The sequence below is a fragment of the Labeo rohita genome, chromosome 12 (genome assembly GCF_022985175.1).
Source record: "Labeo rohita strain BAU-BD-2019 chromosome 12, IGBB_LRoh.1.0, whole genome shotgun sequence".
Taxonomy (NCBI): Eukaryota; Metazoa; Chordata; class Actinopteri; order Cypriniformes; family Cyprinidae; genus Labeo; species Labeo rohita.
In genome coordinates this window covers 15438202-15454200 of record NC_066880.1, presented here as the reverse complement: position 1 = coordinate 15454200, position 15999 = coordinate 15438202, and the positions used below count along the sequence as shown (strand labels likewise).

Sequence of the window (15999 nt, the reverse complement as noted above, 5' to 3'; positions counted from 1 at the left end):
CATAAAGATTGACGTTATTTAAAAAATCAGCATTGTTTTATACATATTTTGGACTATGGGGTGCCATTATTTCAATGACACAGAATGGTTAAACCAGGCTCATACAAGGTGCTTAAAGTGCTTGAAGTACTTGAATTTGACTTTTTGAAATTTAAGGCCTTAAACCCTTGAAAATCGCAATATACCTGAAGAGGTACTTGAAAACATCTTGAATTATTTAAAGACAATGTATCTATGAAATAAGTGTTTAATTGATTGTCTTTTCACACAAAATTCAACAGTTCAAAAACATCATGCTTTTTTCGCTTATTTTATTTGTCATAAAACTAGCAAGCTAAGCCAGTAGTAATAATGACAATGCCATGTAAACATGGCTGAAGTTGTTAGAGAAACAGATGAACCGAATCAATTGAGTGATTCGCGATACACGATCAATTGGAGCGCTTCGAAACACTGAATCATTTTGTGACACAATGGTTTAACTGATTCAGAGTTTCGAAAAGCTCAGTTTTACCCATCACTGTATGTGCTTTTTAAAAACATTACTAGCAATGAAGAAATTAGAAAATTAATGGAACTGCTCCAATTGATTCATTTCAAGCGATTCACTAGCAAAACCAGATCAAGTAATAAAAAAAACATTAATTTTCAAGTTTTGTCATCGCTTGTAATGATTTTAAAAAGCACATGTAGTGATGGAGCTTATCAAAACTCCAAATCAGTTAAACCATTGTGTCGTAAAATGATGGTTCGCGAATCATTATTCAAATCAGATCAAGATTTTGGAGTGGGTTCACACAAATCTTTTTTCTTTTTTGAACCAATCTAAATCAAATTATTTGCAACACAAGCTCTGAAGTCCTGATCCAAAGAAAGAAAGAATGAAAGAGTAAACAAAATATGGTCAATGTAGGAAAACTGTGGTTAGTTTGCGGTTACCATGGTTTACCTATAGTAGCCATGTCTTTTATTAGTATATTTTTAACCATTTATCTTTTTTTAGAATTTGAAAGGTAAGACATTGTTTGATAAGTGAGATCTTTGATTGAAGTCCTTGGAAAAAAAAAAAAAAAAAAAAACTGCTTTTAAAGTCCTTGCAAGTCCTGGAATTTCATTTAACTGGAATTTCATAATTGTAATTATTAGTCGAAGGGCAACAAGAGAAGTTCACTGCTTTCCTAGCCATAGGGAAGAGCAGAAAAGAATGGGAAGATGCCTGTGGATGAATAAAACTTTGTAAAGACTCGCGTCTTTGTTCTCTCTACTTTAGCCCTGAGGCTAATAGTAGACCACAGCTATTGAAATGGCTTACAAATGGCAGACACAAGAAACGCTAGATGCCATCCTGGCAGGATGTAAACATGCCAACGCTTGTCATGACACCGCAGCCACTGAAGGAATTTTTCAGCATGGATTTCACTCGATATCTGTGGGCGTTCAGTCTCCTTGTTGGGAAAATCAATGGTACGGCATATGGTGTAAGCCTACGCTTATATCCATTGCCACCTGTAAGCTCTTTCAGTAGCTGTGGTCATCAGTATTTTATTTTAGGAGTTGTGTTTTCCAAGATGTGTTGCAGTAAAAATAGCAACCGGTTGTCACAGAGTGCAAACATTTCACGTCATCAAAATTATGGTTTCCCCCCATAGTCCAAAATATGTATAAAACGATGTGGATTTTTAAATAATGTAAATCTTTCATGAATTTCTACTATTTTTATACTTTGAATCATTCACTCACCTATAACATAAAGGAAAAAGCTAGTGGTTGGTTAATTGTTTAAAGTATAGGCTAATTGATTTAGTATCAACTGTGCATCATTTTTCTTTGTCTCTCTCATTGTAGTTTCTCTTCAGCACTATGGCAAAAACGACCCAAACTTTCCAAATCCGCACAGTGCAGAGGTTCAGTCCAGAACCCACACAGGCCAACCGGATCCTGTCTACAGCACTGGCTCCACTCATGTGGTAGAGCTGGACTCTAAGGCCGAACGGATCGCACGTTACAAGGCAGAACGGCGCCGTCAACTAGCAGAGCGCTATGGCATCTCTCTGGATCAGGAGGCTGAGACCGACTATACCGCTCGCTACTCCAGAACCTCCAGAGAACCCGACGGCTCAGACCGACAGCACAAGTCAAAGGTAGAAGGAGGAGATGGGGTGGAGCATAATGCTTACACCCCCAGCCATCATGTAGATAGGGCCAGCTCACACATTCACAGCGATCCAGAGTACATCCGTCCAGAGTCCATCTCTGAGCGTGAGAGGATGATGAATCTGGAGAACCAGAGGAGGGCACATGAGCGGGATAGATTGCATGGAGGGGTTGCACCTGACCCATCTGCATATATGGATGTATCAGGGTCTGCCAGAGTTCCAGGGAAGGAACCAGGGGCGATGGGGGTTCCCAGCTCGCCTAATGCAGGCCGAAGGGCCATGATGCCATCTCCCAAACAGGCAGCGTCTCCTGGTGATCTGTTTATTGAGCAGCAGGCTCACAACATCCTCCAAAGACACGGGTGAGTCTTCTCAGCCTGATAGATGTTTCTTTTTTTTTGTTTCTCTATGTATTTTGTTTCTTTATGTATCAGTGTCCTAATTTCCTTCTCTTGCTCTTACTCACTTCTCTTGAAAAGAATGTTGGCTGGTATTCCCCTGAATCTGTCTTTCACAGGTGAAGGAAAGTCATCAATTTGTAGGATTTGGCTTGCATTCTGTTGGAGTGTTTCAACAGCTCCCTAAAGATGGGTGGGCTCTGTTCAGTATGACACATTATTCATTAGCATTGACCTTTACTGTCCTTTGGCAGTTGTTTCTTTATGGCATGGGTCAGTGCTCAGTGACGCATCGGAATCAAAGTGCGTGCCAAATTAAGCAGCAAAAGATTGCAGCAGAATTAAAATTTCCAACATCAAGCCAAGCCAAAATATTGCTAATGAATATGATAAATAATGATATTCAGGAAATACCCAGAGCACATTTATAATGTCAGTATAAAGTTTGATTGGTTAGTTAATGTGAACAAATGAGGACTTGGCCTTTAAAACCCTGTTCCCAGCAGGCCGAGCTCAAGTTTCATAACTTATTTGAGGCCCTACTTTCTTAGTAGTTTCCTAGTTTCTCTATAGTTCCCCCCTCTTTGCCTCCTCTTTCTCTACACGGATAAACACCAAGTTGTTGAGTGGTTCACTCACTTGGGCATTTCTCAACTAATTTAGCTCCCAGCCAACAAACCAGTGGTCACTTCAGACTGATTCAGAAGGAGACACCTTCTCTCCGATCAACTGGCCTTCCAGGTACCATGCGTTTGGGATTTATGGGTGTGTTAGACACCCTTCACTTAACAGTGGTCCCACCTAACCTCATGGCCCTATCTCAAACCATCTCTAGTCCTGTCCTATAAACATCCTTGCTGGTATGTGAGGTAACAAGGATTGTGACTAGAGTCTTGTGTTGTCTGGTGGTTTATTGGTTTGTAGTCTAGTTGTTCCACTTTGCAACTTATGTCTAGGAATTAGGGGTGTGCGATATTGACAAAAAAAATATTTCTACTTATTGAGATTTTTTTTTTTTTTAATTTTTCGATAACAATAATTAAACAATATTTTGCTAAGTGTGTTTTTGCAACACAGAACTCGTCACATATTGATGCTTCGTAAGGAGCCCTTGGCGTAATTTTTTGACGTTCAGGGTACCCCTTTAGTGTTGCTTTTGGAAATGCAGGGTCCTCTATTGCTTTTAGTTGTTTGCATTATGTGGGGAAAAAAAAAAAGCGTCCCAACATGTATGCAATAATGGCAAAAATATTACCCAATATGAAATTTAATCATGATGATAAAATTCCCTATGCCTTTTGTGTCAGCATATTGATACCAAAGTATTCTTATTTAAAGCAATAGAGGACCCTGCACGTCCAAAAATGACGCTAAAGTGGTACCCTGTGCGTCAAAAAGTGCTGCCAAAGGGTCCTGACCAAGCGTCAATATGTGACGACTTGGGAGTGAGGTTTTTGTGCTGGCAACTTGACTGATTTAGGCCTGTCATGGATAAATATGACACTAAAATGTCAGTAGGTGGCAGCAGGTGTCCCTTTCTTAAAGTAATAGTACACCCAAAAATGAAAATTATGTCATTAATTACTCACACTCATGTCGTTCCACACTCGTAAGACCTTCGTTTGTCTTCAGAAGACAAATTAAAATATTTCTGATGAAATCAGAAAGCTTTTTCACCCTGCATAGACAGTAACGCAACTGACATGTCAAGGTATTGCGTTTAAACCCCTGATGTCAAATGGGCTGTTTTAACAATGTCCTTTCCACCTTTCTGGGCCTTGAATGTGGTAGTTGCATTGCTCTCTATGCAGGGTCAGAAAGCTCTTGGATTTCATTAAAAATATCTCAAATTGTGTTGAAAAGATGAACAAAGGCCTTACAGGTTTGGAATGACATAAGGGTGAGTAATTAATGACAGAATTTTCGTTTTTGGGTGAATTATCTCTTTAATAAGTGATTCACTGAATCATTCATTCAAACAATTTGCTCAAAATGACTGATTCATTTGAAATGAAGCAAGTGACTGTACATGAATGGATCATTAACTCAAATGATTTGTTTAAAAAACAGGTTTATTCAGGAATGAAACACCACAATGTTGCTCTGGGAAACAAAAAATATTTTGCTCCAGCTTTGTTTGGAGCTGTTTTCACTAGGGAAACAGAAAAAACAGATAATATTAGTCTAAAATGTAACTCAGTCCACATTAAAGTCTTTGTTGTGTAACTGTTCTGTAAAATTAATATCACATTTGCAATTGCACTCACACACTAATATTTAGGAAAAGGGCGCTGTTGCTTGTACTCTTTCTTATTTATTTAAATATAAAAAATATAAACCCATACACAGGGAACAACTTTAATTAAAGGGGCATTCTCTGTGAATGTTTTGAACTTTCAAGATGTGTTTTTGTTTCTTATTTCAAAGTGAGTGACATACTCATACCTGCAATTTTGTTAAAACAACAGTTGTGATATTACCGCAGATGATAAATATTGCACACCCCTACTAGAGACCACACTTAGCTTGGATGACTGGATCACAAAGCTGTTAATTATGGTAGCAACCTGGTTTTACAAACAGCTACTAAGGGCTGGTTTAGTCTGTCAAGTTATTTGGAACCAGCAAGGTAGAGGGCTCAGGGGATGGTTTTGAGTCGGGCCTATCATTTCCGTAACAAAGCGGTCATCCTCGCACACATTTCTACCACCCATCCCATCCACGCTGTTAATGAGTGCTGTGGGTTTGAATTTGATCATTGAACATTTAGACCTCTTGCTGCAGTTTACCCTTAACTATTGCTAATGTCCAGTGACTTTGTGTGTGTGTTTGTGGTTTATTTATATACGTCAGTTATCGTCCTCATATTTCAGTGCCTGGCTGAAGCAAGCGTGACTTGTTTGAATTTGTGGTATTGTGGTGGAAGAGAAAATTGTTGGGCTGTGAGTCACCAAACTCGACAGGAATGTAAATGCAGATCGTTTGGCCTGCATTAGCTCAATATGCCAAATGGAGAGTGTGATAACTTGATTAGTCATGCAAAACAGCAGAGCCAAGATCGCTGGGACTCATTTCACACGCAAATTGTGTTCCTGTTTTGCATCTTTTTTTTTTTTTTTTTTTTTTTTTTTGCTCTGTATTTTTCCCCCTTTTTTTTTTTTTTTTAAGTTCCTCTGCAGACTGTATTTTTTTTTTTTTTGTTTACTTCTTTGCATTTCATTGTCACTTAATGTCTGCTGACGTTAACAAACCCAATGTAGATAGAAGAGATGTGTAGTGAGAAATGGAGAATATACAGTCCTCTTAGATGAGGTTAAAAACAGTTCACATGACTCAACAATTACAGAGTGCAGAGCATGGTTTCACTTAAACAGAGGTCCAGAGGAGCTCAGTGGAGTGCATGGTACCATATGTGAGTGTATAGATTGCAGCCGTCAAGCTCGGGTCAGGAGAAACAGCTTTTATCGGCTAGAGGAGTATGGGATAGAACTCATAAAAGGGTGATGTGTAGAGAATGGTTGAGTAATTGGTGTTTTTTTTTAACAGTATCATGGCTCTCAACTGATGGAGATCAAGCTGTAACATAGGTGAACAGGTCGAAAAGAAGACATGGACATACAAAGTGTAACCCCATAAAAGACATCTTTTAAAAGCATTACAGCATGTTTTCTCTATGATTTACTTTAGGTTTCTTCACTGCAAAAGGTTTTGGAGGAGAGTCTTTTGCCTCCCCCTGCTGAGAGTTTTGGTTCTGCTGACCTAAATCAAAAGAACCAGACATCACAAACTAAGCTAGCTTATCAGCAAACCTTTCTCACCCAGCATGTAATGAAATGCTGTGTAGTGTGAAATTAGCTGGGTGTTTAGATGTCCACAGCTGCAAATTTATATGATATTGTATAAGGGAGAAACCGCCTTTATGCATCAAAATGGTTTGAGCTTTTTGTACAGTTCACAAATAAGCTTATTCAGAGTTCTCAGTGCCAAATTTCTAGGACTTTCAGTCATTTGTCATCTGAAGCAGGGCTTTTCAAATTGAGGTCTATAGAACCCTAAGGGCCTTTTGGGGCCCACGGTTAATTTAGAAGAAAATATGTGACCCTAGACCACAAAACCAGTCATAAGGGTCCATTTTTTTGAAAATGAGATTTATACATCATATTAAAGCTGAATAAATAAGATTTTTATTGATGTATGGAAAATTATGCATGATTAAGATAGGACAATATTTGGCTGAGATACAACTATTTGAAAATCTGGAATATAAGGTTGCAAAAAAATCCTTAGAAAACACTTAGATAATCGCTTTAAAGTTGTCAAAAATGAAGTTCTTAGCAATGCATATTACTAATCCAAAATTACATTTTTAAATATATCAGGTAGAAAATTTACTAAATACCTTAATGGAACATGATCTGTACTTGACCCATACAGTTTGTATTTGCTACAAATATACCCGTGCTACTTAAGACTGGTTTCGTGGTCCAGGGTCACATATTTTATTAAACAATTGTGGAAAATATGTGCATTGTAGGATATTGTATATATATATATCTGAAGAGGATTTTAATTATTTAATTTGGTATAATATTGATGTAAGTATATAATTTAATTTTGTAAACATGTTTTCTTTAAGTGCCCCTATTATGCCATTTCAAATATTGCCTTTCATGCCGTGTGTAACTTAGCTGTATGTGAATGTAAACGATCTGCAAAATTGTAAAGCCAAAAAAGCAGAGTTAAAAAAAAAAAAAGTTATAGTCTCCCAAAATAAAGAATTGACTCTGTACAGCCTAAACAAGTCATTAGTAATTCGAATCCCACTTTAGTGACAACTACACATCACGTGTGTTCTACGTTGGCCAGCTGCAAACAACTTGACACACCCACAAACGCATCATTTTACTGACGACTGCTTCTCTAATCTTGGGGAGTTCAATGCAGGATTCACAAAACGCTTGTTCTCGAAAGATGGCTCAGTACCCAGTTTATTTGGACTAACTGGTTCAACCTTTTAGTATGATAAATAATAGATGTTTATGATTTCTATTTAGTGTTTAAATGGTAACAATGGCAGTTTGCATATAATTTCTGACCTGCTCTGTACGTGGTAGACCAATCACAACAGACTAAGCCATCTGACCAATCAGAGCAGAGTAGGCTCATGGAAAGTAGGTGTTTGTTTCGAATGAATCGTTTGAGAATCGCTGGAAAATTAGGTGCTATTAAAGGTGAAGTGCACTTCCAGAACAAAAATTTACAGATAATTGACTCACCCCCTTGTCATCCAAGATGTTCATGTCTTTCTTTCTTCAGTCGTAAAGAAATTATGTTTTTTAGGAAAACATTTCAGGATTTCTCTCCAAATAGTGGACTTCTATGGTGCCCCCGAGTTTGAACTTCCAAAATTCAGTTTAAATGCAGCTTCAAAAAGCTCTTAACAATCCCAGCGAGGAAGAAGAGTCTTATCTAGCGAAACGATGTATTATTTTCTAAAAAATTTGACAATTTATGCACTCTTCAACCTCTAATGCTTGTCTTGTCTAGCTCTGAGTGAACTCTCTGTATTACGGTTCATGACAGTTATGGTATGCTGAAAAACTCCCATCACATTTTCTCCTCCAACTTCAAAATCGCCCTACATCACTGCAGAAGTACCGACCCAGTGTTTACAAACTGAACAATCAAAGAAGATCAAATCCCCTTTACAAAAAAAGGTAAAACAGTGATGTAGGACGGTTTTGAAGTTGGAGAAGAAAAGGAGATGGGAGTTTTTCGACCTACCCTAACTATATTGACCCGGAATACACAGAGTTCACGCAGAGCTAGACAAGATGAGTGTTTGAGGTTAAAAAGTATATAAATTTTGTTTTTTTGTTTTTTTTTGTTTTAGAAAATAACCAATCGCTAGATAAATTGCTAGATAAGACCCTTCTTCCTCGGCTGGGATCTTTTAGAGCATAAAATGCATTTTGGAAGTTCAAACTCAGAGGCACCATAGAAGTCCGCTTTATGGACAGAAATCCTGAAATGTTTTCTTCTAAAAGCATAATTTCTTTATGACTGAACAAAAAAAGATATGAACATCTTGGATGACAAAGGTTTGAGTAAATTATCTGTAAAGTTTTGTTCTGGAAGTGAACTTTTCCTTTAAATGACCTTGCATGCATGTAAACCTATAGTAGGAGACTCCCAAAACAGTATTAGGAACCTTAAAAATGGCATAATAGGGGCACCATAGGATCCTATACACCATAGGAACAAGGTCCCCTGCAGAGGGAACATAGTTTGGGATTTGAGGATCTGTGTTATAGTTAGAACGCCTCTGATCCAATAGAATGACCTTTATTTATGATGTTTTGACTATAACCCATATTTTGAGATTGTTTTAGTATGTTTCAGTTGTTTCAAATATCACAGTTGTGTTATGCCGTTCGATTTCGTTACGGTAGGCACACCATTTTTCACATGGTTTTCATTATTCCAACCACTGAAAACCTTTGATACACACTATTAGTCTCTCAGAGTTTTTTATTTTATTCCAAACACTGTCAAAGTTGCTGTTTAACCACATTCTAATAAGCACAAACCATACTGAGATGCTTTGACTAGTTCTGTGGCTTGGGTTGTTTAGGTTGGATCAGAATTTCTTGCTTCCACTCACTTCCAGGACCATGAAACAATTCTGTTTTTTTTTTCTTTTGCAGAGTCAGTTAATATCTCATTTAAGTCTAAGTAACCAACCCTTTTCTCTTCTTCTGAAGAATCCGAGTTAGAGAGAGACTGGCCCGTGATGAGCCGTTTCACAGGGGTCAAACAACAGAGGGACCTGTGTACAACCAGTTTCCGCAATCATACCCTCGATATCACCCTCACAATCGGAACCTCCCTGATGCTCCAGCCAAACAGCGGCTGACCCACCCTGGACAAGAGGAACGCCATGACCTGGGGTGCCAGAGCTATTTCTCTATGGGCAACGAATCCGGTTCCAGGCATACGCAAGAGATTCAGGAAGTGCTTGAACCAGAGGGAAAACAGGATGTGAGGACGGAGGGGCTCCTGCGAAGCAGGAAGGCAGTTTTACCTTCTGAAATTCGTCGGAAAGAACGGAGCACTGAAGACCCATGCCGTGGAGGTACAGACAATGTAGAAGTAAACCCAAGCATCAGTCGGCACAGGAGAGAGGATATTGTAGATGACCCCAGAGGGCGGCGTGGAGGTCATTCAAGGCGGGAAGTTTACACAGAGCATGTGTCCCGACTTCAGGCCACAGAGTCTATGCATGCAAGAGCTCGAGAGGCCCAAAGAAGGGCTGACACCAGCTGCTGCGCCCCAGTCCAAACCCCCACTGGGAGATATATGCCAAATTCATCCAAACCCCTGGATACTGTCCAACAGAATACCATCCAGAACCCAGTCAGAGAGGAGAAAGTGCCCAATGGCGATCACCCATCCCATGATGCCAGAGTTTCAGTTGCCAAACTCCGCCACACATACCTGGAAAGTGTTTCGAGTCCACGGAAAGCCGAACTGTAGGTGGTGATACATTATCGTTATGTGTCAACTTACTAACATTATCTAACATTGATGATTAACATGCAGTTAATCAAAGTCTCATCTAATGTAACTGCTTGGAGAATGACACTGAGACTTACAGAGGAATCACTCATTCAGTGTTGACCAGCAGATTTGAATACTGTTTGTTCAGTCGCCATGCTGCTCGGCTTGTCTACTGTACACTTTGTCAGTAATAATTAACCATTTCTGCCTGTCTTTTGTCTTACTGTACCTTGGCTTGGCAGCTTTGTGTTCCTAGAGACAATTATGGATGTATTTATGCTAGTTGTGCTGACTTAACCACTTTTTATGTTTGTAGGGTTGTCGTTAGTTAGCATAACCCACTATGAAGATGCTCAGATGAAATATTCATCCAGCATTAGCTTTTTGCTTTTGCTTTCATGCCTGTGCAAACGCCATTCTTCAATGCTGCCTCGTTCAGTCATGCTTTGTGACGTAATAGGGCAGAAGAGGTGCCTCCAGAAACACACGCACCCTGGAGAAGTGAAAGAGTCAAAGATCGCTCCTCTCGTCGCCCTTTGCGGTATATATGTCCCACTGATAGTAGAAAGACATCCGAGAGGTTTAGAACGCAGCCTATCACATCAACTGAGCGTGAACAGTCGGACCGGTAGGCCTTTTGAATAGTTTTATGCACGGTGTTGTAGTCCTGGAGTGCAAATTTAAAATCACGCGTGATGTACACTCAGCGATAACCCAGAAAACTAAACCTGGTTCGATTTACCTTTTTTTTTAACTGCACTGTATTTATGCACTGATTACTTATTAAAGTTAGTTTTTCATTCACTAAATAATGCTGTATTTTACTCCTTTAACATACTGTGTAATATTTTCATGTGTAGTGGAGTCTAATCCAAAGGGTTGGTCAGTGGTTTTATGAAAGGTTCTTTGTTGTCATTTTCTCTTCTATTTCTGTGGCATGTGGCGAAATCTATAATTCTGTCAAACGCTGTGGATTAAGCAGTTCTGATCATGTTTTCTGCACTTTCCCACTAGTCGCTTTGTGTATTTTCCTGTTTCTCCTTGCTGCGTTTGTCTGCTTACACTATTGCAATTTTTTCAAAGTCAGCTGGTTTACTTAATCATTCTTAAATCCTGAACGATTTGATATTTAATTGTAACCTTTTTTTTTTTTTTTTTTTTTTTTTTTAATTTCAACTTTTGTTCTCTTTAGGCCTCATCTGAGCCCTGAGCCACTGAGCCCTGAAGGTAAGTCTTTCTTGCATACGCTTCACAATCTGTATTATCACTTACGGTTTAATATGCCATTTCTTCCATTGTGTCATATTAAAATAAAGAGTCACTCTAGCCACCTTTAGCTGCAGTTGTGCTGTCTGACTTGTGTATAAAAGCTTTGTGATGGGGTAGGATAATGCAATAACATTACAAAACGTTTGCATTGGTTTCATATCTATGTAGCTCAGTAATACAAACTGACATGCTGATGTTAGATACAATAAGTTATTGTTAATTTGATACTGAACTGGGAAACATTTTCATTTGGAAAAGCTTATGGAGACATGGCACTTTGACTTTAGAGATAACTCTAGACAGAAGTAGTTGAATGTGCAGTTTGGCTGAGTTTTTGTGATTACCCCAGAGAGCAACAGACCTACTTTTTGGGGGCTCTGGATCTCTGTTAAATTTAGTGCTGCTTTGCTTTTCTAGTCCTAATGTATAGTATGTGTAAGCAATGTCAATTTGCATTGCAATGTTTTAGTGTTCACTGACATGAACATAAACTACCAATCAAAAGTTTGTCAGTAAGTTTTTTTTAAAAAATGTTTAATGAAAAAATGTCATATACTTACCATTTATTTGATTAAAAAAAAAAAAAAAAACATTACTATGAAAATTTAAATTAAATTAAATTAAATTACATTAAATTACATTTAATTTAATTTAATTTAATTTAATTTTTTTTTCTGGGATGTCATGTGATTCATCAGAAATCATTCTAATATGCCGATTTGATCCACAAGGAGCATTTCTTATCAATTTGGAATATTTTTGTGGAAACCCATAATACACTTTAGGACTTTTTCAAAAAACAGCATTTATTTGCGGAAAGAAAAGTCTTTTGTAACATTTTAAATGTCTTTATTTTTTTTTTTTTTTTTTTATCAGCCTAATGCATCCTTGCTGAATAAAAATGTGCTTAATAACTTTTTCAACAATTGCGTGTTATCTTAAAGTTCTGTCTTAAGGAAGATGTAAAAAAAAAAGAAAAAAAGTTATACTTGGAGACAAAACTGTGGTTAATCTTCAAAACACATTATTTTTAATAAAATTGAATGACACATGCATAGTTAAATTTTGGTTACCCGAACTTTAAATATAGGGATAGAAATCTCTGTAGTTTCAATAGAAATAGCTTAATTTGTATTTTGACAATTAAAGGATTACTACACTTCCAGAATAAAAATTTCCTGATAGTTCACTCATCCCCACGTCATCCAAGATATTCATGTCTTTCTTTGAGGAAAACATTCCAGGATTTTTCTCCATATAGTGGACTTCAGTGGAGCTCAATGGACTGAAGGTTAAAAATGCTGTTTCAGTGCAGCTTCAAAGGGCGTGGAGAAAAATCCTGGAATGTTTTCCTCAAAAAAATTATTTTTTTTGCGACTGAAGAAAGAAAGGCATGAACGTCTTAGATGACATGGGGGTGAGTTAAACTATTAGGAAATTTTTATTCTGAAAGTGGAGTAATCCTTTAATCAAAATCCAATGGGTTTCAAAGTTACATAAGGATGGTCACATACTTTCATTTTTGGGTGAACTGTCCCTGTAAGTGTTGCATAAATCATGCCAAACTTTATATTAGAACTGATTTTAAAATAACACATTGCATTTGGTAGATGTACAGCATTTCTTTTCCACTGCTGTAGTGAAACAGAAATTTGCTTGTGTAATCTTTCTACCATATGTTTAGCATTGTGTTTGTCCTCTGAAAGTCATGGGATTTCATGAAATAGTTCTCATGAAAAAGCTTCTGACTCATTCCTTTTCTTCTCTTCTTCCTGTGTTTTTCCAGTGGATGAAGAGAAGCTGGATGACAGAGCAAAGCTGAGTGTAGCCGCCAAGCGCTCTCTCTTCAGGGTATGTGGTGCTTGAGTGTGTCTGTGCATCTGTTCCAAACCCTGAAACTGAGCTGCTTCTCTTTCTGCTGGCTATAAAGAGAGCAAGAGAGCATCCTAACCAAAATCTTTTTAAGTGGCTTATTTGAAACACACTCTGTTGGCTACACCCCTGCCACACAAATATTGTTATATAGTTGATTCCAGTAGAGTCTGATGTTACCATGTTGCTGAGCTAACTTACTGATGCTCTAATAAACACAACAAATGCGTAACACACCAATACTAGAATATTTGCATTTTAGATTAGATGTTCAATATTTAATACAATTTCATGGATGCATTCATTTCTCTTTCTGATTTAGTTCAAGATAACATTTGCTGCCTGTTGATAGAAACATGCCATTGGTGACTAACAGAGTTTCTTAAACTTTCAGTTCTCTTGTTTTTGGAACAGAACTGGTCTGTCTGTGGTTGTACATGCTTATTAATTTTGCATTCCAAGAATTGTGTAAAGAGGACACACCTCAGTCCATTACCCCTCAACTCTCACACCATACACACATGCACATTCCTTGAATATGACTTGAATAATTTTGTTGTGACCAACAACACAATTTAGGTCTAATAGAAAGCTGAGCAACAGGAAAAACATCTGATATCTTGTCCAAGCTAGTAAGCTAGTTTTAATGAAAATTGTGTACAGCTTTCATACAAAGTCTTTGTTTCTTAGGAGCTCGAGAAAACTTCAGATGGCTCCGTTTTGAAGACATGGAGCCGTAACCCTGCTGTTGAACGGAGGCTGAGGAGAGGTCAGGATCGCTCCCGCACTCAGCCGGTCACCTCAGAGGAAGTGGTCATTGCTGCTACGTAAGTTGTACAGTATATGACATCTTCAGTAATTCAGGTTGAGGTTGTTTACATTTCTTAGCTTCAACATTTACGTAAACGGGAATATTTACAAGATATAAACTACCGTTTAGTGGAGGTTCTGTAACATTTTTTGTGTTTTGAAAGAAGTCCCTCTATTTATTTAATCAAAAATACAGTAAAAACATTACAAATGAAAACAACTGGTTTCTATTTTAATATACACTACCAGTCAAAAGTTTTTGAACAGTAAGATTTATGTTTTTTTTTTTTTGTTGTTGTTGTTTTGTCTCTTCTGCTCATCAAGCCTGCATTTATTTGATCCAGAAATGTTTTTACTATTTAAAATAACTGTTTTCTATTTAAATATATATTAAAATGTAATTAATTCCTGTGATTTTTAAAGCTGAATTTTTAGCATCATTACTCCAGTCACATGATCCTTCAGAAATCATTTTAATATTCTGATTTGCTACATTACATTTATAATTGTTATATTTTTTCAGGTTTCTTTGAATAGAAAGTTCAGAAGAACAGCATTTATCTGAAATAGAAATCGTTTGTAACATTATAAATGTTTTTATCATTACTTTTTATTAATTTAAAACATCCTTGCTAAATAGAAGTATTAATTTCCATTATTTCTTCCCCCCTAAAATTTAAGTGACTGAAGCTTTTAAATGGTATAGTGTATGATGTTACAAAAGCTTTTTATTTCAGATAAATGCTGATCTTTTTATTCATCAAAGAATCCTGAAAAAAAAAATGTACTCGACTTTTTAAATATTGATAATAATAATAAATGTTTCTTGAACAGTAAATCAGCATATTAGAATGATTTCTGAAGGATCATGAGACACTGAAAGCTGGAATAATGATGCTGACAATTTAGTTTTGATCACAAGAATAAATTACATTTTAAAATATATTCAACTAGAAAACAGTTATTTTAAATTGTAAAAATATTTACTTTTTTATTGTTTTTGCTGTACTTTGACTGAAATAAATGCAGGCTTGGTGAAAATATTTTAAATTTTACTGTTCAAAAACTTTTGACTGGTAGTGTATTGTAAAATGTGCTCAAGAAACATGATGCTGAAAACTTGTACTGCTCAAAATTTGAAAGATTAGCATTTAAGTAGAAATCTATTTTTTTGTAATGAAAAATCTTTACTGTCACTTTTAGTTAATGTAATGTGTCCTCCCTGAATAAAAAAATCTTACTGACCCCAAACTGTAGTGTAAGCATCCTACAACATGTATTAGTCAATAAATTAATATGGCTTCATAATCTGTAGTATATACATTCTTCTCAATGCTATGTTTCCTTTAAATCCTATCCCTTCCTTTTCTTTCATGTAGTGTATGTATCTCTGATCTGTTTTCTTCAGTTTCCTTCAGTTTTTTCCTGTGTCTTTCTTTTTCCTCCTGCTCTGTGTGGTTTAAAGTGTCCCTGGCCATTTGTCACAGTCCGTGACTGTACAAACCTCTGTAACGCGTGTTCCTAGTCCCACTCTAGTCAGCAGCTCTGTGACCAAACACAGGTACCCAGGACACACATATACAGTAAACACTCACATAAACATCTGTGTGTGTGTGTGTGTGTGTGTGTAATACAGGCATGGTCATTCTTATCAATACTAATGTTCGTCACTGAGAGCTTGCATGTTCACAGATTTGTGTCTTTACAAATTGTTTCTTTAGATTCAGCATCATGAGAGAAGTTGTGTTTTGAAACGTCATCACAATTTAAAATAATTGCTTCCTATTTTAATATACATTTTAAAATTCGGTCTTTAGTGTCACATGATCCTTCAGAAATAATTTTAATAGGCACACCTCACATTTCTTACATAATTTTCTTAATTTTCCCATACGTTTGAATGATAATGTATACAAGTTAGAATGTGTGTATTT

At 36.9% G+C, this 15999-nt stretch overlaps 1 protein-coding gene across 1 annotated transcript in view; it reads left to right on the top strand.

The window, feature by feature from the left end:
• Positions 1 to 15999, top strand: part of svila (supervillin a) — a 62891-nt gene that overhangs the window by 12359 nt on the left and 34533 nt on the right. The window contains 4 exon segments of the mRNA XM_051125089.1: positions 1846 to 2518; positions 11307 to 11341; positions 13170 to 13234; positions 13946 to 14082. Coding sequence (XP_050981046.1) covers positions 1846 to 2518; positions 11307 to 11341; positions 13170 to 13234; positions 13946 to 14082 — 910 coding nt within the window.